Source organism: Heptranchias perlo, chromosome 11 (assembly GCF_035084215.1).
Source record: "Heptranchias perlo isolate sHepPer1 chromosome 11, sHepPer1.hap1, whole genome shotgun sequence".
NCBI lineage: Eukaryota > Metazoa > Chordata > Chondrichthyes > Hexanchiformes > Hexanchidae > Heptranchias > Heptranchias perlo.
In genome coordinates, this window is record NC_090335.1 from 45,935,225 (window position 1) to 45,959,717 (window position 24,493).

At 43.0% G+C, this 24,493-nt stretch overlaps 1 protein-coding gene across 1 annotated transcript in view; it reads left to right on the forward strand.

The window, feature by feature from the left end:
* Positions 1–23,760, forward strand: part of mpc2b (mitochondrial pyruvate carrier 2b) — a 32,725-nt gene extending 8,965 nt beyond the window's left edge. Inside the window, exons 3-5 of the mRNA XM_067992921.1 lie at positions 13,114–13,198; positions 14,211–14,322; positions 23,531–23,760. Coding sequence (XP_067849022.1) covers positions 13,114–13,198; positions 14,211–14,322; positions 23,531–23,573 — 240 coding nt within the window. The 3' untranslated portion in view covers positions 23,574–23,760. The remainder of the gene's footprint in view (positions 1–13,113; positions 13,199–14,210; positions 14,323–23,530) is intronic.
* The last annotated feature ends 733 nt before the right edge of the window (positions 23,761–24,493 follow it).

Consider the following 24,493-nt stretch of genomic DNA (forward strand, 5'->3'; position numbering starts at 1 on the left):
TTTAGGGCATGTTATTGGAAGAATTTCAAAGCTGGAAAGATATAGAAAGCAGGGTTTCAAAGTGGATATATGAACATCAGAGTCAACATAGAATGAATTACTGATGTCAATAAAGAGGCCGAATGGAGGATCTGTGGGTCAAATATAGAGAGTTGGATGGAAATACAATTTAACCATGAGTGTCAATGAAACACATGAAATTTCTGTCCCTAACTGGGTTAACTCATATAGTCTGATTTCTAGCTTTTTCTATCAAAATAAGTAATACACCGTAAAACTAAACAAACTTATTTTGGAACTATAAACAGAACAATTTCTATTTCAAAATATAGTTTCGTCTGTAAAATGCACCAGTACAACGAAACCCAATTCTTCTTTATCCTTATTTTAGTTGATTCTTTAATCAACTCCCGTATCCACAAACCTTGTGCAGCTCCTGCAACGTGTAGGGAAGTTTCACACCTCTCAGATTTTTCCCCCATTTTAAACATCTTTGTTAATAATGATAAAATGTTAATAGGCATGAGCAATTACTGGGCTTGTAAATTACAGGAAGATTTGTTTGAACCCCTGGTTGATCACTGATCCGAGTTTTGTTAGCTATTGATCAAATATTTGATCAATAGCTAACCCCCACAATTGGATTCCTCCATGCCACATGGAAATATATAGATTTCAAAAGAGAGGGAAGGCAGATAATCAGGCTGATCTTCGTGTGCTTGACTGTCGAGATAGTGATGTCAATTCCCCAGAAGAGCATCGTCAGAAGAATCAGACTTAAATTTTTAAGTGTTAGTTGTCAGCAGTGCATGCAAAATATCAGTTGATTTAGACTGTACGTACTGTGAATTTTACATTGCATATTAAAACATAGTTATCAACGAGTTAAGATAAATTTCATGTGTTTTAAGGATAATAGACAAAATTAGCAGTCTGAACATTTCAAGCAGGGCTGGGCACTGTTAATCTATTCACAATGCACATATGGAGCATTTAAATGGATGTACGTAATTGCTGCATATGCATGACTACTGGACTATGCTATCCATTATACACTACAATTGAATCCTATTAAAGACATAATTTGTTTGCCAAGAAATGGCAAATATGCTTGCACTAGGATTTTAAGTTATAGTGCTGTCAATGTTAATTGTTCCAGCTGCAGTTCTTATAGTTCAGGTGAGACTCTTTGTTTGGATTGATTTGATTTTGGCTCTCTGTTTCCATATCAATCCTGGTGCAATAAATCAGGCCACTAGTGCCATTATTTTCCAGTCTAAGTGGCAGCGACGAGAAAACAAACATCCAATCAGGAAATTACGATCGCCATTGTTTTTAATGGACAGAGCTATGATCATTACCAAAAATATTCTTTTGACGAGAGTATGGCGGAGCGGCGCAAAATTTCCAGGAAATTGTGGAGTGGAATAAGTAATGGCGTAGATCAATTACACCATAATTTCCTGGGACTTTCGTGCCGTAAAATGGGCCCTGCAATGTAATTTTGTACGTGTATGAAATTGCTTATGTGCATGCATATTTTGATTTAATTAAATTCTAAATTTTGAGATTAAAACATGTTTTACCTTTTGGAAATATGCGGCCCTAAGACTCTGACTGACTGAAACATAGGAACAGAAGTAGGCCATTCAGCCACTCAAGCCAGTAACGCCATTCAGTTAGATCATAGCTGATCTGTACCCCAACTCCATTTACTTGCCTTTATTCCAAAACCCTTGATACCTAACAAAATCTATTGCTCTCAGTCTTGAAAGTTTCAATGGACTCAGCATCCACAGCCTTTTGAGAGAGAAAGTTCCAGATTTCCACTACCCTTTGTGTGGAAAAAGTGCTTCCTGATTTCACTCCTAAATGGACTAACTCTAATTTTAAGATCATGCCCTTTTTGTTCTGGATTCCCCCACCATAGGAAATAGTTTCTCTGTATCTACCTTATGAAATCCCTTTACCATTTTAAACACCTCAATTAAATTACTCCTCAACCTTCTAAGCTCAAGGGAATACAAGCCAAGTTAATGCAACTTGTTCTCATACTTTGGGCTTAAGGGGTTAAATTATCAATTTGATGAGTCTTTAAATGACCAACTAAACTTTTTTAATTATCTTGGTTCAGGAATAAATGTTGGCCAGGACATCAGGAGAACGCCCCTGCTCTTCTTCGAATAATGTCATGGGATCTTTTATGTCTACCTAAGGGGGCAGATGGGACCTAGGTTTAAAGTCAGGAATGCATCTCTGTTAGCTAATCGCAGAAGGAATTGATACGGACATGATGAAAGAGTTCATTGCCTGGGTTGTCCAAACTTTGCATGCTGAAAATAGGTGGTAACATGGGAGCTTGTAATGGAGGGGATGGAAACATAAATTTTAGAAATCTTATTTTATCTTTTTCTGTGCTTTGCTATCAAACTTTTTTGCTGAGATTTTCCTCTAAGAACATAAGAAATATTAGCAGGGGTAGGCCATATGGTCCCTCGAGCCTGCTCCGCCATTCAATAAGATCGTGGCTGATCTTCGACCTCAACTCCACTTTCTTGCCCGATCCCTATATCCCTTGATTCCCTTAGAGTCCAAAAATCTATCAATCTCAGCCTTGAATAACTCAACAATTGAGCATCCACAGCCCTCTGGGGTAGAGAATTACAAAGATTCACAACTCTTTGAGTGAAGAAATTTCTCCTCATCTCAGTCCTAAATGGCTGACCCCTTATCCTGAGACTATGCCTCCTAGTTATAGACTCTCCTGCCAGGGAAAACAGCCTCTCAGCATCTACCCTGCCAAGCCCTCCCAGAATCTTATATGTTTCAATGAGATCAGCCCTCATTCTTTTAAACTCCAGAGAGTATAGGCCTATTCTACTCAATCTCTCCTCATAGGACAACCTTCTCATCCCAGGAATTGCCCTAGTGAACCTTTGTTGCACAGCCTCTAAGGCAAGTATAGCCTTCCTTAGGTAAGGAGACCAAAACTGTACACAGTACTCCAGGTGTGGTCTCACCAAAGCCCTGCACAAATGCAGCAAGACTTTGTTACTCTTGTACTCCAACTCCCTTGCAATAAAGGCCAACAAACCATTTGCCTTCCTAATTGCTTACTGCACTTGCATGATAACTTTCTGTTTCGTATACCAGGACACCCAAATCCCTCTGAACACCAACATCTAATAGTTTCTCACCCTTTAAAAAATATTCTGTTTTTCTATTCTTTCTACCAAAATGAAAAACCTCACATTTCCCCACATTATACTCCATCTGCCAACTTCTTGCCCACACACTTAACCTGTCTATATCCCTTTGCAGACTCTTTGTGTCCTCCTCACAGCTTACTTTCCCACCTAGCTTCGTATCGTCAACAAACCTGGATACATTACACTCATTACCTTCATCTGAGTCATTAATATAAATTGTAAATAGCTGAGGCACCAGTACTGATCCTTGTGGCACCCCACTAGTAACACCCTGCCAACCTGAAAATGACCTGTTATTCCTGCTATCTATTTTCTGTCCGTTAACTAATCCTCTATCCATGCTAATATATTACCCCCAACCCCATGGGCCCTTATCTTGTGTAACAACCTTTTGTGTGGCACCTTATCGAAGGCGAGCGCAGTCCCACCCATCTGGACGACGGACGAGAGGTGTTAGTGGCGAATGGTGTGGTCAACCGTGTCAAAGGCTGCAGACAGGTTGAGAAGGATGAGGAGGCATAGTTTACCACGGTCATAGTCACATAGGGTGTCATTTGTGACTTTGATAAGTGCCGTTTCAGCACTTTGGCAGGGACGGAAACCTAATTGGAGGGATTCAAACATGGAGTTGCCGGAAAGATGGGCACGGATTTGAGAGGCGACAAAATGTTCAAGGACTTTGGAGAGGAAAGGGAGGTTGGAGATGGGGTGGTAATTTGCAAGGACAGAGGGGTCAAGGGTCGGTTTTTTGAGGAGGTGGGTGATGACAGCAGATTTGAGGAGGAGGGGAACAGTACCTGAGGAGAGGGAACTATTAACGGTATCAGCTAATATGGGGGCCAAGAAAGGAAGTTAGGTGGTCAGCAGTTTAGTGGGAATATGGTCGAGGGAGCAGGAGATGGGTCTCATGGTCAAGATGAGCTCGGCGAGGGCTTGAGGGGAGATAGGAAAGAAACTAGAGAAAGATGTGAGTTCAGGGCTAGGGCAGGGGGGGATCTATAGGGGAAGTTTGGCTTGATGGGCTAGGGGAAGAGAGGGAAGCGGCTGAGGCAGCTGAATGGATGGCCTCGTTCTTAGTGACAAAGAAGTCCATGAGCTCCTCACACTTTTCATTGGAGGTGAGGGTGGAGGGGAGAGGGGTTTAAGAAGATGGTTTGTAGTGGAAAAGAGAAGCCGGTGGTTATCTTTGCATTTCAGGATGATCCTGGAATAGTGAGCAGTTTTGGCAGAGGAGAGCAGGACCCGATAGTTCTTTATGTGGTCCAGCCAGATCTAGTGATGAATGGCTAAACCAGTTGTCCACCATAAACATTCAAATCTGCATCCCTTGGACTTAAGGGAGCGAAGATGAGGGCCATACCAGAGGGAACGACCAAGGTGAGAGAGAGTAATGGTTTTAGTGGGGACGAGGGCATCAAAGGTGGAGGTGAGGGTGTGAATGAGCAGCTTGGTAGTTACAGAAATGTCCTGGTGAATGGAGGGATTTGAAAGTGTCGTAAGTGACTTGGAGGAGAGTTTTTTTTTTCCGGGGCGGACACAGAAGGATGTGGGGTTGGGAGGGGGAAGGGGGATTTGGGTGGAGAGGGATACAAAGAAGTGGTCAAAGATGGCCTTATCCGTGATTGACACGATGGGAGTAGAGGGGCCACATGAGATGGCAAGGTTGAGAGGGTGGCCTTGAATATGGGTTGTGGAGTTTATATGGAGGGAGAGATTAAGGGAGGATTGTAGAGCAGTGAACTCAGAGGAGAGAGAGAGCATGATGAGTTGAAATGGAGGTTGAAATCACTGAGGATGAGAAGTCGGCTCGGAGCAGAGGCTGAGGGAGGAAAGCAGTTGTTATCTCAGTGAGAAACTTGAGTGGGCAGTAGAGAACAAGGATTTTAAAGGAGAGGTGAGAAGGGTGGAACAAGCTGAGATGCTCAAAGGAGGAGAAGGTGCCAGAAGAGTGGGGGGACAGACCAAAGTGTGATTTAGTGATAAGGGCCACACCGCCACCACGGCGGTCTGGGCGGGGCAGGTGTTGGAAGATATAGCCAGGTGGGGAGGCTTCATTAAAGGGGAAAATATCGTCACCCCTCAGCCAGGTTTCCATCAAGGCCATGATGTCGATGCAGTCATCCATAGTAAGCTCATGGATGGCAAGGGCCATGTTCACAAGTGAATGGACATTCTGGAGGGAGATGCGGAGAAGGTCGGTGATAACTGATCCGCTGGCAGAGTCCACAGGGTCAGCGCTGGGAGGGGTGAGTGGGATGGGAAAGAGATTAGCAAGATTAGCCTCCAGCAGGAGCGCTGGGCGGGAAGGTCAGTAAGAGGGTAGGATGGGGCAGTTGGGGTTGCTGCTCATAAGGACGCAGTGACGAGTGCCTCGATGGGCTCCTCTGAGGATGCCAAGGGAGGCACAGAGGGAAGCTCTAGGCTTATCTAAGAGGGAATCAAGCCTGGGACGGCGGCAGGAGAGTAGGAAGGTTGAGTAGTGCTGAAGGGTTGGGGTAAGGATTTGGGGGGGTGGGGGGCAGTGTACCCAAGAGAGGAGAAATGAAAGGAGATGTGACAATAGGAGAGAGGGGCCTAGGAGGGGTAAAGAGAAAAGAAAAAAAGGAAATAGAAGCAATGGGCTTAGGTCCGGAGTGGCAGCCAAAACACACACGTGAATGGACACAGGGAAACTCATGTTACATAGGCATGGTTACATAGCAAGATTGGGATAGGTATGTCCTGGTAATAAACAGGGAATAGAGAGGAGACAATAGGAGGGAGTCCAAGATTAAAGTCAGAGGTCCTGTGATGGGATAAAGTTGACGTAGATAGGGTGGCGTCAGCTTGGAGCATCGACGAACTGATGTCCAGGTTCGGAGACAGGTGTGGAGGGCGAGTGAGTCCAGAAGCTATTTGAAGGGTAGAGTATCAGAGGATGCGCTGCTGGAGGAATTTCAGTGGGAATGAAGAGTCAGGAGGTGTGCAGAATTGATCACAGGACAAAAAAACAGTGGTTAAGTTGGAGGTCACTGTACGAAGCAGAAGCGGTGAAGAAACAGACTACGGCCCAGCAGAGTGAATTTTTGACGAGGAACCACACTGTAGCAAAATAAAGTTGAAAAACCAGTTGGACGAGTAGGACAGTCGTAAGGACGGCCTACGGGCCCTCCGCTTCTTCCTTGAACGGGGGCCCAACCAGTCCCCATCCACCACCACCCTCCTCCGCCTGGCTGAACTTGTTCTTACATTGAACAACTTCTCTGACTCCACTCACTTCCACCAAATAAAAGGTGTCGCTATGGGAACCGGTATGAGTCCCAGCTATGCCTACCTTTTTGTGGGTTACGTGGAACATTCCTTGTTCCAGTCCTACTCTGGTCCCTCCCTCACCTCTTTTTCCGGTACAATGATGACTGCATTGATGCCGCTTCCTGCTTTTGCCCTGAACTAGAAAATGTCATCAACTTTGCTTCCAATTTCCACCCTTCCCTCGCCTTTACGTGGTCCATCTCCGACTCGTCCGTTCCCTTTCTTGACTTCTCTATCTCCATTTCTGGGGATAGGCTGTCAACCGGTATCTATTACAAACTCACTGACTCCCACAGCTACCTGGATTACACTTTCACCCCGTTTCCTGTATGGACTCTATTCCCTTCTCGTTTCTCCGTCTCCGTTGCATCTGTTCTGACGATGCCACCTTCCACACCAGTGCTTCCGATATGACTTCCTTTTTCCTTAACTGAGGATTCCCCTCCACGGTAGTTGACAGGGCCCGCAACCATGTCCGTCCTATTTCTCGCATTTCTGCCCTCACCCCTTCCCCCTCCCTCCCAGAACCACGATAGGGTCCCCCTTGTTTTCACCTTCCACCCCACTATCCCCCACATTCAATGTATCATCCTCCACCATTTCCACCACCTCCAGCGCGATCCCACCACCAAACACATCCTCCCCTCCCCTCACCTTTCAGCATTCCGAAGAGACCACTCCCTTCACAACACTCTGGTGCACTCTTCCATCACCATCAACACCCACCGTCCTCCCCACGGCACCTTCCCGTGCGAGCACAGGAGATGCAACACCTGCCCTATTGCCTCCTCCCTTCCCACCGTCCAGGACCCCAAACACTCCTTCCAGGTGAAACAGTGGTTTACTTGTACTACTTTCAATTTATTATACTGTATTCGCAGCTCACAATGAGGTCTTCTCTACACTGGGGAGACTAAACGTAGATTAGGTGATCGCTTTGCTGAACACCTCCGCTCAGTCCGCAAGCGTGACCCTGAACTGCCAGTCGCTTGCCATTTTAATTCCCCTTCCCCCACTCCCACTCTGACCTCTCTGTCCTCAACCTGTTACACTGTTCCAATGAAGCTCAACTTTCGATTAGGCACTTTACAACTTTCTGGACTCAACATTGATTTCAATAACTTCAGATCATAACCACTGCTCCCATTTTTTTTTGGACTGCAGCTGCTGGTTATGGTTCTGCTGTTGCGATTTACAGCTCCTCTAGATCGATCTTTTGTTTCTTAACTTGTCCCATTGCCACCCTCCTTGGCTTGCACCATCATCCCTTTTGTCACTCTTGCCCTCTACCCGATCACAGACCTTCCCTTTTGTTCTTTCCTCCCCCACGTTCCCTGGCTCTGTACTTACTTAAAAACTTTAACTTTTTAACATCTTCCCGTTCTGACAAAAGTTCTTCGATCTGAAACGTTAACTCTGTTTCTTTCTCCACAGATGCTGCCTCACTTGCTGAGCTTTTCCAGCATTTTCTGTTTTTATTTCGGTCATAAGATCAGCAGGTAACAGCAGCGGTGGGGGATGGGCTGTAGGCTAGACAAAGTTACCTTAAAACTTAAACAACTGAATAGCAGATCAGAGTCACAGCAGCTGAAACTTGCAGTATAGTCCAGTGGAGTAGCGTAGTCTTGACAGCAGAGAAATCCAGGAATTTGGAAGCCAAATTTGAACAAATATCCAGTGTTCACTGGAAGAAACAAAGAGAAGGCATGGTCGGGGGATGGGCAGTGGGCCCAGATAACTTTAAACTTGCAGCTTGAACTGGTAGTTTGGGCTAAAATGCACCCACTATTAGAGCCAGGGGATCTTAAACAGTAGAAGAGAGGAGATTGGGGAGAAAGGACAACAGATGGCCAAGGATAGAGTTATGCAGCAAGGGAGCTCCCTAGGGAGCAGTTAGCCCAGGAGCCATCTTGCAACAAAGGTGTAACATCTCTGCCATTTCCTTATTCCCCATTATAATTTCTCCTGTCTCAGCCTCTAAGGGACCTAAGTTTACTTTTGCTACTCTCTTCCTTTTTGCATACTTGTAGAAGCTCTTACAATCCGTTTTTATATTTCTTGCTAGTTTCTATTCTAATTTCTCCCTCTTTATCATATCAAATTTTTGGTCATCCTTTGCTGATCTCTAAAACCCTTCCAGTCCTCAGGCTTACTACTCTTTTTGGCAACATTATAAGTCTCTTCTTTTAATCTAATACAACCCTTAACTTCTCTAATTAGTTATTTTATCATATTATGATCACTCTTCCCCAGAGGATCCCTTACTATGAGATTACTAATTAATCTGGTCTCATTACACAAGACAAGATCTAAAATAACCTGTACCCTGGTTGGTTCCACGACGTATTATTCTAGGAAACTGTCTTGAATGCATTGCACGAACTCGTCCTCCAAACTACTTTTGCCAATTTGATTTGCCCAGTCTATATGAAGATTAAAGTCCCCCATAATTATTGCATTACCTTTGTTACAAGCTCCTCTTATTTCTTGATTAATACTCTGTCCAACAGTATAACTAGTGTTCGGGGGCCTATAATCTACTCACACCAGTGTTTTCTGCCCCTTGTTATTATTTCCACCCATACTGATTCTACTTCCTGATCTTCCAAGCCAAGATCCTTTCTTATGTCATCCTTTATTATCAGGGCTACCCCCTTTTCCATTTTGTCTGTCTTTTCGAAAAGTCAAGTACCCTGTAAAATTCAGTTCCCAACCTTGCTCACCTTGCAACCACATCTCAGTAATGGCAACTAGATCAAACCCATTTATCTCTATTTCTACCATTAATGGTAGAAATAGAGATTATTAGTAATCTCATAGTAAGGGATCCTCTGGGGAAGAGTGATCATAATATGATAAAATTTCACATTGAGTTCAAGAGTGATGTACTTAAGTCAGAAACTAGAGTCTTAAACTTAAACAAAGCCAATTACATAGGTATGAGAGGTGAGTTGGCTAAGGTAGACTGGGAAATTAGATTAAAAGATAAGCAATGGCAATCATTTAAAGAAATATTTTATCATTCTCAACGAATATACATTCCATTGAGAGATAAATCTTATTACAAATGCTTTGTGCATTCAGATAAAGAACCTATAATTTTAACTTTTTACTATTTTTCCCTGATTTGACTTTACTCATCGATGCATTATTATCATTGAACACTCTCTCTCTTCCTGTCACACTCTGCTTATCTTTACCCAAATCGCTAGGCTGCTCAATGGCCTTCAATTTTCTCTTTAGATTTATAAATTTCCCCTCCTCTGAACCCTCTTTTTTTTCTCCCCCCCCCCCAAATTTTAGTTTAAAGTCCTATCTACAGCCCTAGTTATTCGATTCGCCAGGACACTGGTCCCAGCCCGGTTTAAGTGGAGCCCATCCCAACGGAACAACTCTCTCTTTCCCCAGTACTGGTGCCAGTCTCCCATGAATCGCAACCTCTTGTCTCCCACAGCACTCTTTGAGCCACGCATTTAACTCCTTGATCTGTTTGACCCTATGCCAATTTGCGCATGGCTCAGCTAATAATCCAGAAATTGTTACCGTTTGAGGTTCTCCTTATTAATTTGGACGCTGGCTTCTCGCTCCCTCAGCAGAACCTCATTCCTAGTTCTACCTATGTCGTTGGCTCCTACGAGTCACAGTCACATCCTCCAGTCCATGACCACAACAACTGGATCTCCCCCCTCATGGTCCAAGTTCTTTTCCAGCCGTGAGGATACATCCTTACCCCTCGTAGCCGTCGGGACTCCCAGTTGCGGTTGCAGAGAACAATATCTAACCCCCTGACTATACTATCCCCTACCACTACCACATTCCTTTTTGCTCCCCCAACTTGAATGGCCTCCTGTACCACAGTGCAGTGGTCAGTTTGCCCATCTTCCCTGCAGTCTTTGTTCTCGCCCATACAGGTGGTGAGTACCTGTTGGACAAGGTCAAAGGCTGAGTCTCCTCCATCACTGCATCCTTGGTCCCCATACCTGCTTGACTCACAGTCACATCCTCCAGTCCCTGACCACAGACCAAAACTAAAGGATTGATCCAGGAGGCAGTTGCACCCCTTAGGTTAGGTAGTAGATGGCTGTGGTTGCTTTGGTGTTAGACAATATTAGCATATAGGAATGACTTAAAATCTCTTCAAATAGAATTTATTTTAAAATAAACAACCCCCATAGAGGACTCTGGTGTGAAATATGATGAACAAAATTTATTTACATCCTAAAGTCACAACTGTTCTGTTTTCATTATTGAAATGTTTGCCCACCACATTATGACTGACTAAGTATCCAAATATTTGCCTGCCCTATTTTGAGGATACTTGCACAATAATTCTTGCAGTATCTTTTTTTGTTTGCTGATAACAGACTTACTATTCCAATTTTTCACATTTGGGGGGAAATATTTTTATAAAGCTACTTTTCCTGTGTTCACAGTTTTGTTTTGTAATCTGAGGTCACCGTAGAAGTGTTGCAAGAAATTAGACAAAGATTAATAGATAGAAATACACAGAAGTTACAACATGGAAACAGGCCATTCAGCCCAACCAGTCGATGTTGGACATTACCCTCCACACAAGCAAATACTTCTAATCACATTTACCCACCTTGTTTCCATGCACATGATTTTCACTCTGAGCCGAGAACTGAGCACGTGGGTAGATGTTCGCATGGGGAACCTGGAAGTCAAGTGAGCGTGTTGCAATCTGCGATCGCGACTCAATTGAAGGTAATTATTCGTGCTTCTGGGTGCCAGCCAGCCAGTTGACAGGCTGGCTGCCTGGAGGGAGGGAAAGGAGCCGCGAATCGGAGAGGAGTGTGGGAGATAGAGATCGTGGGCCGAGAATGACATGGTTGGGGGGGGGGGCATGGAGAAGATCAGGGTGGAGGAGGTGATCAGGTCGGGGGAGAAGGCCGGAGACATTGGGGACGGGGGGATGGGATGGTCGCAGACATCGGGGGCGTGTCAGAGACATGGGAGGAGGGCGTGTCAGAGACATAGGAGGAGGGGGAGGACAGCGGGTCAGGGACATAGGAGGAGGGGGAGGACAGCGGGTCAGAGACATAGGAGGAGGGGGAGGACAGCGGGTCAGAGACATAGGAGGAGGGGGAGGACAGCGGGTCGGAGACATAGGAGGAGGAGGAGGGCGGGTCGGAGACATAGGAGGAGGAGGAGGAGGAGGAGGGCGGGTCGGAGACATCGGAGGAGGAGGGCGGGTCGGAGACATCGGAGGAGGAGGGCGGGTCGGAGACATCGGAGGAGGAGAGCGGGTCGGAGACATCGGAGGAGGAGGGCGGGTCTGTCATGGAGGGGGGGGGGGGGATCTCGGCCATCAGGGGTCCGATCGCACCAGGTGAGCACTACTGCTCCTCCTGGCCCACAAGCAGTGCAAAAAAGGCACTCACTTCATGGATCCGGCCCTTCTCGCCTTCTCTCACCTGACGAGAATCAGAAGCCATGGGAAACCTGTGTAGATAAGGTTAAATATGTTTTACCTTTATAATACCTTAAAAAAAAAACAAAATTAAGTGCCTCAACTAACGCAATGAGGTACATTGCCCCTTTAACAATCCATCTGCCGACACTAAGTAGGGATGGGACTTCCGGGTTTTGGATGCATGGCGCCCCCAACCCACCCATTCTTTGGGGTTAAAATTACCCCCCATATCCTTTCAACCTCTTTTCCTTCATCCACCTATCCAATCTAATCTTGAATGTTGACCTAGTTTCTGCCTCAACCACTAACCCTGAAAGTGAATTCTAGAGCCTCAAAGCCTTCCGTGTGAAGAGATTTCTTCTGCACTCTGTTCTAAATCTCTTGCATTTAATCTTATATCTATGCCCCCTCATTCTTGACCCCTCAACTACTGAAAATAGTCTGCTTCTAGCTATACTTCTGCAATCTGCATATAAATCTTACCTACCGAATGCTGCATGTAAATATCTAGTGAAACCATTACCCTTTTCCCTCTTCTTGGACAGTCCCTCCTCCAAATAAAAACATCACCACCTGGTTTGCAGATTGCCAATAATGAACAACTAAAAACAGAAAGTGATACAGTCATATGCAGTAATAATGTTGTGATTGAAGTATGCTGGTTGTGGTGTAAATGCAATAAAAATGATTAGGATAACTTTTACTTTTGAACAAGGAGCAAAATTGAACCCCAGTGTAGTTGCAATAAGTTCATTACAGAGCAAATGCAGCTCTTGCATAATGTTCAGAAAGAACAATAGTATGCATTTACTTCATCGTGTTTTTATATTATATGACACTCAATAAACCCAGGTGATTAAGTGACTAGGAATATGAAGTTTGGCCAATTTTCCTTTTCATAACTTGTGACACTGAGGCTAACTGTAGTCCCCTACAATTGTCTCAGCTTTGACCAATTAACTCAGGACAGACCAAGAATGGAACTTATGACCTTCCTGGTCTGACTGGCTCAGCTACTCACTGTGTTAACTAATAAAAAATGCTGAGAAATGGTGTTGGATTTTGGAATTCCATTGGAATTGGGGGGAAAAAATGCCAATCAAAGGAGGTAAATGCATTTGTGGTATATTGTCACTGAAGTGTTTTATTTCATGTCGATTTTTCCCACTTTCTGTCCAGGCTTTAGTCACCGCAGGATTAGCTGACTTGGCCAGGCCTCCAGACAAACTTAGTCCATCTCAGTCAGCAGTGCTTTGTGCTACAGGTAATGTAAAGTCTTTTAAAAATATTTTTTCTAATGTATTCTGGTTTAAACTTTATTCATTCTTTGAACCTAGCCTCTGGGTGGGATGCTGACTTGCTCTCGTGGCATTACCATATGAAGCAGTTGCCAAGTAGTGAACAGGAATTACTTGGACCAACTCTAACCTTCTCCCATTCTACTCTTTCCCCCACCCTGACTCTTTTCAGGGGAAGTACTACCATAGCAATACAGCTGAGAGAAAGAATCCTGTGAAGTGGATGATCTAGCCTGTGTCTGATAAGGCTATGGTGCTGCATGATGGTGCTTTAAGCACTTTGCTCTTCTGTCTAATGTATATATTTATTTTTTCCTATCTTAATATAAATATTCTTACAACATAGCATTTGCTCCAAAAGTGATCAGGTTGAACTTTAGGAGCATCAGGACAGTCCTTGTAATATTATTAATTGAATTAGTTGATAATTTAAGTAGTAACTCTAAAGTATAAACTAGATGTTTTGATTATACCTCCCATTAGTGTTCGTTAATTGTCGATCTCTGTAAACCACAAGAGTTGGGGGCACAGATAACCTTTATTGCTATCAGTGGCACTCTTCGGTTCTCTACTGTCTGTGCAGCTTCTCTATTAGAGACTAATATATTATGAATGTTCTAGAGAGGAACATAATACAAATTTATCTAGTAGACTCGAACATGCATCCTGTTTAAGACCAGGGGGAGCAAAGGAGCTGTGAGATCCAATAGTATTCTTTGCCTCAAAGTGGTTAGGACTTCTAGGGGGCCAGCTGGTTGGAGCTGAATACTGGAGAGGTGAATTCTGGAATTTTACTTTCTTACCTTTGGAGATCAGGGAATATTTATGCCACATGTTTGTTCAAGACACTAAATAGCTGGGGTAGAGTCCATAATAGGCCCAATGACCTTTTCTGATTCTTGCTTTCTTGTGGTTGGTTTTGCTCATTTTGATACTGAACTGGACAATAGAAACTAATAATTTATTTTGTAACAACAGGTTTCATTTGGTCCAGATACTCGCTTGTGATTATTCCGAAGACCTGGAGTTTGTTTTCTGTGAACTTCTTCTTGGGCTGTGCAGGTGGTATGCAGCTAATCCGTATCTTGAAGTAAGTATCTGAATGTAGCAAAGTTTGTTTACTGGCGACATGGTTTAGGCACTAGAAATCCTAGACTCTAAAGTAAGATTGTTTTCACTTTTAAAGTCTCTTTTTAAACTATAACTTAAACATGCATTACCTCCTGTATGAAGTGTTAGCAGAGATTGCAAAATTGTATTTCCACACATTTCAATAAATCTGCAATGTTTGTTTTCCTCATCATTTTGCTTATTTTCACATCCAACTTTGCCTGCTTCTGCCATTACCTCAAGCTTTTGTCATCTCCAGACTCAACTACTTTAACAGATTCCTTGTTGATGTTCCGAAGCTCCAACTTCTCCAAAACTCTGCCTCGCGTATCCTGTCCTGTGCTAAGTCTCACTCGCCTATCACTACACTGGCTGTCTGTCCCCTGATCCTTTCAATGTCGTTCTTGTCTTTGTGTTTCTCCATGGCCTTGCTCCACCGTATTTCTGCAATCTCCTCCAGCCCTATATCCTTTCTGACATGTTCTGTTCCTTTGACTTGAGCCTTCTGTGATCCAGTCTTCAGCTGCCTCAGTCCTACTTTTTGGAATGTCCTCTTTTAACCTCTTTATCTCTCTCTCTCTTTAAAAACCTCAGCAAAATCCATCTCCAACCTAGGTTTCAGTCAAGTATCCTAAATTCTTCCTTCATGGCTCAGCACCTGTTTTCATTTTGCCTATTTGTGAAGCACTTTGGGATGAATTTTACATTAAAAGTGCAATATAAATGCAAGTTGCTGTATAATCTAGTTGAATAGGTCTGGGAAGGCACATGCTAATAAGCACACATGAAAATGTTGTCCTAATGTTGCAGCACCTAAAATCTCCTACTCCTGTGTGACATAGAAGCCCAGGACCCAAGCCATAATGCCAATGTGTTTCGTTTTCCCCTAGCCAAAGTTATCCTCTCGTTGGATATCTTGTTGCAATAGTTAGGATGAAGTCTGCAGCTTCTCTACAGCAGGCGGTAGGTTACATTAAACGGTTCAATATCTCATACAATATTATTTAAACAGGGCAGCCAGAATTTTGTTTCTTTTGTAGCTTTCCCAGGAGTTGGCATCTTGATACCTGCAGTTAATGGTTGAAACCGAGCAATGAACTTGCAGAAAGACTATGAGCTTCCCTTATCAATGCAAGTAAGATTTAAAAGAAAGTGATGCTCTTTAGGTTGTGAACAATCTTGTTTTCCCGAGATGGCCACATAAGGAGAAAACAAAGCAAGCAATAACGAGCAAGAATATTAGCGTGCAAAGGGCTACATCACAAATTGAAATTTACAATCAGCACAGAAACAGCCCTTGTTGGTCTGTGATCATATGGTTTGCCTGTTGGGGATGGCCTTCTTCACAGGTGACAGCATGGAACTCGGCTTAGGGCAAATGAATGATTGAAATATCAGTAGGAATTAAGGCCAGTAAGTTTAATTCTGTAACACTTCCAGACCGTACTACATGGCAAGTCGATATGTGTACCCTCTCCCAGTCCACCAATGCCTCCAGTTTAAAATGTCATTCTCGTGTTTCAATCCCTTCATGAATTTGCCCCTCTCTATCTCTGAAACCTCCTCAAGCTCTACAAATTCCTCCCCCCCTGCCCCCCCTCCCCCCCCAGAACTCGCTATTCCTCTGATTCTAGCCTATTGTGCATCCCCCTCTCTCTTTCCCACCGTTGGCAGCCAAGTCTTCAGCCGTCTAGACCTCTTTTTCAGGGTGCCCAGAGATGGATCGGTTTGCATCTCCAAACAACCACCAGCTCCCATATTTCTACTTGAGGACAAAAGCAGTATTGACTAGAAGGTCGAATGGTGTCTTCCTGCATGCAAGTTTTTGTTTCTTCCCTTTCCCGATTCAATGAGTAATGTAAAAGATTTGGGAATACATAGCGACTGTTATAATAGTAAACCCTATTGATCCCATAAACTGTGGTTCTTGGATAGCATGGCAACGAGCCGAGACAAAATCCCACTGCATCAAATATTGCATCAGAACCCAATGCCATTCCAGTTGACAGCCTGGATATTGAAAATTGAGGACTGCTATATTAGGATTTCCCAATCTGCTGGTGTATGCTTTGATTTAATTCCTAGTAACAAGCTATAATACAAAAATGGAAACATTTTGCGTGATGATGTTCCATTAAGTTGATTGGCTCTGTTTCATAGGATGTCCCAGACATTCTGGAGTACCTCCAGCATTTGTTCAGCATTGATATAAAACTTAATTCTATTTTGATTCATGTGGTAAGTATTTCAATCTTCCAAGACACATTTTGCATCATTAGGGGATTAACTGTTGACATCCAGTTTTGTGCAAGGTATTTCAAACTGCCGAGTTTAGACCTGCAATGGTTCCCAGTGGGACCTTAATTTAGTTCTTCACAAGCCAATGTGCCCCCCATCTGAACCTCTTTGAATGTATAAGTTTGTTTCTTTCATGGAAATTTGCAATCTTAGCATAGATTCAGCTTATAGTTTTCTGAACTGCAAGGCCTTATTGTAGATCAGCCATAATTAATTTATCAATCTAGCTTGCTCAAATATTTTAAACTAAGTCAATTCCTAGTTTTATTAGACTGAAAAGTTATTTTATCCACCATAGCGTAGGCCATATTTGTACATTGCTTTTATTATGTAGATGCTTACAGAACCTGATTATTTTCTCTCTCGAACAGAGCAATTTAGGAAGATTCATCAGTTATTATTTTGCTATAAGCGTGCACCCAAAGCATGCCAGTGATTAAACAGAAGATAGTTATATGGATGGTTGAGTGCACCTGCATTGCTATCGTCTTGCAGAAAAGAAACCTTATAATAGCGAGCTGAGGCAATTCCAACCATTCTATGGCTTTTCTCAATCAGATTCCAATTGATAGGATATATAAGGCTGTTGTTTGAAACAATTCTTGCACATCTACTAAGTATTTAATTGCAGTGCACGAAAATGCCATTGGCAAATTGTACCTGGCAGCTGGTGTTGTGGCTGCTGTGCAGGGACGTTTAGTTCCCCAGCCTCCCTCCTTGTGTACATAACAACAATAACTGGACTTCGAAAGTAATCCATTATTTGTGAATTGCTACAGGACATCCTTTTTATGTGAAAGGCATTATATAAATGAACATTTCTTCTTTCTTTACTTTGCTAAGCTCCCATAGTGTGTGGAGGATACAAAAGGAAGATAGATTACCCATCTGGTATGATCTCCTTCATTCCTCAAGTAATAAGCATCTCCATACGCCACGATCCTACTCATCCCTACAGGGTATATCTTTTGGGGAGTTAAGTGTAACTGATCAGTTACATTCAGTTTAACTTGAGGTCAAAACAATGATGCTATGGCACAGGTCCTGGGACTTTATATGATGGGCATAGAAGACCATATGCAACACCACTGTTCAGCAACATCATGATGAAGTTATCATATGGGTGCTTTAGCATTTGATTTCCCTGGAACCTGCCAAATTAGGCTGTACTCTTAGTGCATGGAGAATGGATATCATTAGAATCATAGAATCATAGAAGTTACAACATGGAAACAGGCCCTTCGGCCCAACATGTCCATGTCGCCCAGTTTATACCACTAAGCTAGTCCCAATTGCCTGCACTTGGCTCATATCCCTCTATACCCATCTTACCCATGTAACTGTCCAAATGCTTTTTAAAAGACAAAATTGTACCCGCCTCTACTACTGCCTCTGGCAGCTCGTTGAAAGAATGAAACCCCCTGCCAGGTAGGTAATGCATCTTTCTAAAGAATAAGTGAGCTGGGTGTTGTATAATTAGAATAGCAATCTATGGGATCCTGCTACAAATTTTACTGATCTACTCTAGATATTCTCTGGTTTAGCCTTACCAGTCACTCCTGTAAATAGAATTCGAGTACGCCACGATTCGCAGCGTACTTTGCACCCAGTATCTAATCAAACAATTACATGATCCAAGGATTTTAACAGTAGACCTTTGTTGTGTGTACTGGATTCTGTGGTCTTGAACATGTGTTCTCCTGTCTTTTCAAAAGGCAGACTGAAAGGCCATCTAGTGAGGTGAAGTCGATTGTAAACCAACTGTTATAAGTTCAGGACTACCATAGATATCTTCTCTGGATACAGTGGTGGCACTCGCTCCCTTAAGTGGTCTGAGTGTCTGCTTTTTATGGATGTTGACTCCCACTGCCCTATGTATGGGAGCAGGACCCAGGAGTACATCTGAAACTCCCTTGTGATCGGGACCAAACTTCTGTGTCTTACAAACATTTACTCCTTCAATTTCTCCAAATGTAGACTGTTAACCTCTATGCCTTTATTCATAAAGGCATAAGAGTACAAAAGTAAGGAAGTTATGCGAAACATTTATAAAACACTAGTTAGGCCTCAGCTGGAGTATTGTGTTCAATTCTGGGCACCACACTTTAGGAAGGATGTCAAGGCCTTAGAGAGGGTGCAGAAGCGATTTACTAGAATGGTACCAGGGATGAGGGACTTCAGTTACGTGGAGAGACTGGAGAAGCTGGGATTCTACTCCTTAAAACAGAGAAGGTCATGGGGAGATTTGATAGAGGTGTTGAAAATCATGAACAGTTTTGATAGAGTAAATAAGGAGAAACTGTTTACAGTGGCAGAAGGGTCAGTAACCAGAGGACACAGATTTAAGGTGATCAGCAAAAGAGCCAGAGGCGGCTTGAGGAAACACTTTTTTCAGCAGCGAGTTGTAATGATCTGGAATGCACAGCTTGAAAGGGTGGTGGAAGCAGATTCAATAGTAACTTTCAAAAGGGAATTGGATAAATACTTGAAGGGGAAAAAATTTACAGGGCTGTGGGAAAAGCGCAGGGGAATAGGACTAATTGGATAGCTCCTTCAAAGAGCTGGCACAGGCACAATGGGCCAAATGGCCGCCTCCTGTGCTGATTACTATGATAGATGACATGCAGTTTGATTCAAACTGTAAGCTATTTTATTCCACAGTGAGGCAATGATTATGAATAGATTTGCTTGGTACAATTGTTCACATACTGTTACAAAATCAAAGAACGCATGAGTGGTAGACCACTCCAGTAGATTGTCTTGCTCAACTTAAAAGAACATTCATTCTGCATCCCGCCCTACTGTCCAAGACAGTGATCCTTTCCTCATGCAACCTGCTGCTACTTGACTCCCATTTTAGCATCTGTGTTCTAATTTTTAAAGGCCTCTCTCTCAGCTCACACAGATTTTAAAAAAAGATTTTCAACACCAAGGTATGAGCCATCTTACTGAATAACCACAACAAAGAAACAACTTCCCATCTCATATTTTAATCACCTCTTGTCTGAATGAGGCAGTTTTGAGAAGCTAGCCCTATTCAGGCAAGCTTTTTTGCTCAAATCACCACATTTTAAAAGATCTCGGGGATTATATTGGATTAACCCCCCCCCCCCACCCAACGTAATATTCATGCTGCCTGGTGATTTCTATGATTGCTATGTGCAGCCAGCCCTACCTGAGCTGTTGAGTGGCTGCTCAACAGCAGGGGGCCCGGATATCGCTTAAAGGCAGCCTGAATCTTAAAGGGAAGGTGTATTGTGGCTGCAGGAAGTGGTGGAAGTCAATTGGGAAGTGAATCTGTGCTGCAATGTAGTGCAGCATGATGATGATGGAAACTCTGGAATTTTTAATGAGCAACAACTGGGCTGCTCAATGTTTGCGGGACTCTGATATTTGCAAAATATAAGTTACAGGTCTGCACGGAGTCTCAACGGAGATCAGACATCGCACATGTAAAATACAGATGCACGTCTCGACCCTTTGTTTACAAACTGTTGATTTATTTTAAAACATTGAATAAAGGTTGCGCACTACTAAATCCCACATCCTCCAATCTGCACGCCAGACCCCACCAATCTGCCGATCTGAGTTTGTACTGGGTCTGCGAGAGAGTGTGCACAGGGTTCTCTGATGATGCACTAGAGGCCTTGGTGCAAGAGATGGACAGAAGGAGGGACATCCTATATCTGCAGGGAGGCAAGAGGCCCTCCAGACATATGCTCCCGAGGCAGTAGGGGACGAAGTCAATGCCAGGCGCATAGCACCATGAACGTGGATGCAGTGCAGGAAGAAATTCAATGCTTTGACACGAGTGGTCAAGGTGAGTGAGTTCAACTGTCAAGGGGCATCTCCTACCAACTGCACCACTAGTCTCATCCACTGCTCCATGCACTACATCCCACCCCCATCACCCACCTACCAACAAACTCTTTCAATCAGTACTCAACTCTTCCAATTGGATGCTTCCTCTCAACCTCACACATTACCACTGTTGCAAGCCGCACACCCACAACTCATAGGTCACACACACTGGTAGCTATTCAACCATGACAGCTACATCACCCAAACACCTTGCAGGACATTCACTGACACAGGTCCTGCTTTCTTGCAGGAGAAGGTGGCACCTAACAGGAGGCAGCAATTGGAGTGGCTCCATGGAGTATGAACCTGCTGTCCTCTCTCAGGATGACAGCATTCTTGTCCCACCCCTGCCACTCCGCCAGTGCTGTTGCTGTTGCTTGTCAGCTAGCCAGCCCACTCCCTGTAGAGTATTGAAAAGTTATTATAGGAAGATAGGAACAGAAGTGGGCCATTTAGCCCCTCAAGCCTGTTCCACCATTCAATGAGATCATGGCTGATCTGTGACCTAACTCCATATACCCGCCTTAGCCCCATATCCCTTAATACCTTTGGTTAACAAAAATCTATCAATCTCAAATTTAAAATTTAAAAATTGAGCTAGCATCAACTGCCGTTTGCGGAAGAGAGTTCCAAACTTCTACCACCCTTTGCATGTAGAAACATTTCCAAACTTCACTCCTGCAAGTCCTGGCTCTAATTTTTAGGCTATGCCCCTTAGTCCTAGTATTCAAGTATAGGAGACCTCCAAAAATTGGTATAAATGCATCAGCAGCCATAAGCAATAATCCAGCAACTAACCTGTAACTCCTGCATGATCTCTTTTTAAATAGCGCTGGTCAGGCAGGGGTGGTGGGGGAGGGGGGTCCTCTATGCTGTTTAAGATATGTTCAGCTGTGCGAGGTTAAGACCGTGCTTTGGCTGGAGCATGAAGTTCCAAAATTTGTCTCTTTAAATCAGCATTGCACACTGATCTGCATATTCTCCCTACTTTGCACGCTGCCGGCATTCGTTAAGTGCGCATCCGCAAATGCCTTTTCCAATATGGCGTCCTGCGCATGTCACGCCGGAAGTGTGCGCATGCATTGCGGATGCCATTTTGGGTCCTTAGGAGTTCGCGTAGCGCCTACACGACGGGCACTACCTGACCCATTTTAGACCCACTCATATCCAAATCCTATCTGTGCAAAATGGCAAAGAGTTCCGAACCATGACACCAATTTCATTTGACATGAAATATATGAATGAACATAGTGCAGTTTTCCAGTGAGATACATTTATTTCCTACAGCTCCTTGTAGCATAAAACAAAATGCCCAAATCTGCCTCTATGATGGGCCAAATTCACTTACAAGTTAGCTGTCCCTGAATGACAACTAACTTTTGGTTACAAGCAGAATGATTTAAATCTGCCATACTCAAGCCTGTTTGTGAATTTGTGATTGACTGACACTAGCTGCCTGGAGAAACTGTTCCAGACTTCCCTCCCCAGAGGCAGAGAGAAAGTCTGTTCTGCTGTGTGTCATGGACTGGCTCACTGAGCTGCCAATCAAAGTTACCACCTTGAATGAGATACCCCTAACTAGATGTGGAAGCTCACGACACGTCTATTCACCTAACCCTCCTTTCATAGTAATGATTCAAAACCTTTCTGCCTTCAGGGTGGGAATTGCTAAAGACTCAGTGATGACTCGTCGTCTCAATGCTGACGCAGTATGCCAATATAAATAGTTCTATAGCTGGCTCATTTCCCTTCAAAGCAACTCATTAGTGCACATTTCCCAGTGACTACAGACTTTTGTAATGTTGAAATGAATGCTGCAATCCTGGGAATTAATCCTTTACAAACTTGATTTAACTTAATTTCAATATCACAGCATAAATTGAAACCAAATCTCTTCCAGAACATAGAGGTAAAAGTCTCAAAATGTTACAGGCCCATTGGAATTTTTCTTTGAAAGCAACAGAATAGAGCTGACTATAACCTAAATTTGTCTATTTTAAACTACAAATGAATCAGAATTATAGGAATTTGGTCCAGCATGTATGTTTTTCTATGAGCCACCTAATCTAATTGAATTCTCCTGCTCAATCCCCATACTCTTTTTAATAGCCCTCTTTTTAAAAACTATCAATATCTTAATTCCCTTTTTAAAATATTTCTGGATCCTGCTTCAACAACAATTTGTGGCAGAGAATTCCATACTCTAACTGCCTTCCGTTTGAAGACTTTTTTTCTAACCTCCTTGCCAATTCTTAAATTTGCACCTTTTTTTATATCTTGCAGGCTAGTTTTATCACTATCATCATAATCCTTCGTAATTTTGAAGACCTCTACCTGGTCACTCTTTAACCTTCTCAGTTCCAAAGAAAAAAGGTCTAAATTCTCAATTCTCTTTTTTTTAACTTTAACCACTCTTTCCTGGTAACATCCTGGTGAGTCTACATGGCAGATTTTTCTATTGTATTTAATATCCAAAGTCATAGTCCTTTTTTGAAGTGATGGAGAATGAAATGTTAGCAAAACATTGTTATTAGATGTAAGATTTTTATACATAAAATTAATCAATTTGAACCACCCAAAGATGTTCAGTACATAAGCATGAACATTTTTTTGTTTAATTGTAACAAATCATGATAAACACGCACAGTGATGAAGTATGTTGATTTACATCATTTGATATTTTTAAAGCAATCTACTGGCTTCAAGCTCGGAGATGCAAACCTTCTTCTGCTGTTTCAATTTCACTTAGATGAATCTTCAATGTTGGATTGACTTTTACAATATTAAGTAACTGAAATTTAACATCATGTTTGATAAACTCGTACAATAGCTACCATGTGTGTCCTGTTTACGTCCGAGTCTCTGTGATTCCATTCAAGATCGTGCTTTGCTAGCACTGACATTTATATAGTCGCACTGTACTAAGGAAGGATGGTCTGTAATGCCACTTACCTTTTTTGTTTCATACTAAATACCAACTTTATTGTCCTTTTTTAAAGTTTGCCTTACTGTCTCATTTATGTCCTCAGGTATGACTACGATTTAAAAGTCAAGGACAAACAGCCTAAATGAAAACCAACAGCAACCTACAAGAATCTAAGACATCACCTTGTCTTTAAATTTTTTTTAATGTGCCTTGTAAATGAATTAAGGTGACTGATGCTATAATAACTGGCCTCAATGGTTTTGTAGTGGAGATTGTATTACATATAATGTTTAGAAACATGTTCCTCATCTCCCAATAAATTTTACAGTGATATATTGGTTGCTAGTGTCATATTGTTTCTTGGTAACTGAATTCTAGTTTTAAAACATTAGGATTCAGCTTTGTTCTACTTTAGTCAACCTGCTTAACACCAGTTATTTAGATTACTAAAACCTGAATCAACTGAAGAATCATAAGAAACTTATCTCTTAACTCAAATGACAGTTCTTAATCACATTATGGAATTATAGTGCAAATATTTTTTTTATTCATTCATGGGATGTGGGCGTCACTGGCAATTGCCCATCCCTAATTGCCCTTGAGAAGGTGGTGATGAGCTACCTTCTTGAACCGCGGCAGTCCATGTGGTAAAGATTCTCCCACATTGTTGTTAGGTAGGGAGTTCCAGGATTTTGACCCAGTGATGATGAAGGAACGGCAATATATTTTCTGACACGTGCCTTGTAGATGATGGAAAGGCTTTGGGGAGTCAAGAGATGAGTCACTCACCACAGAATACCCAGCCTCTGACCTGCTGTTGTAGCCACAGTATTTATGTGGCTGGTTCAGTTAAGTTTCTGGTCAATGGTAATTGACCAGAATGTTGATGGTGGGGGTCTTGGCAATGGTAATGCCGTTGAATGTCAAGGGGAGGTGGTTGGACTCTCTCTTGTCGGAGATGGTCATTGCCTGGCACTTGTCTGGCGCGAATGTTACTTGCCACTTATCAGCCCAAGCCTGGATGTTGTCCAGGTCTTGCTGCATGCGGGCACAGACTGCTTCATTA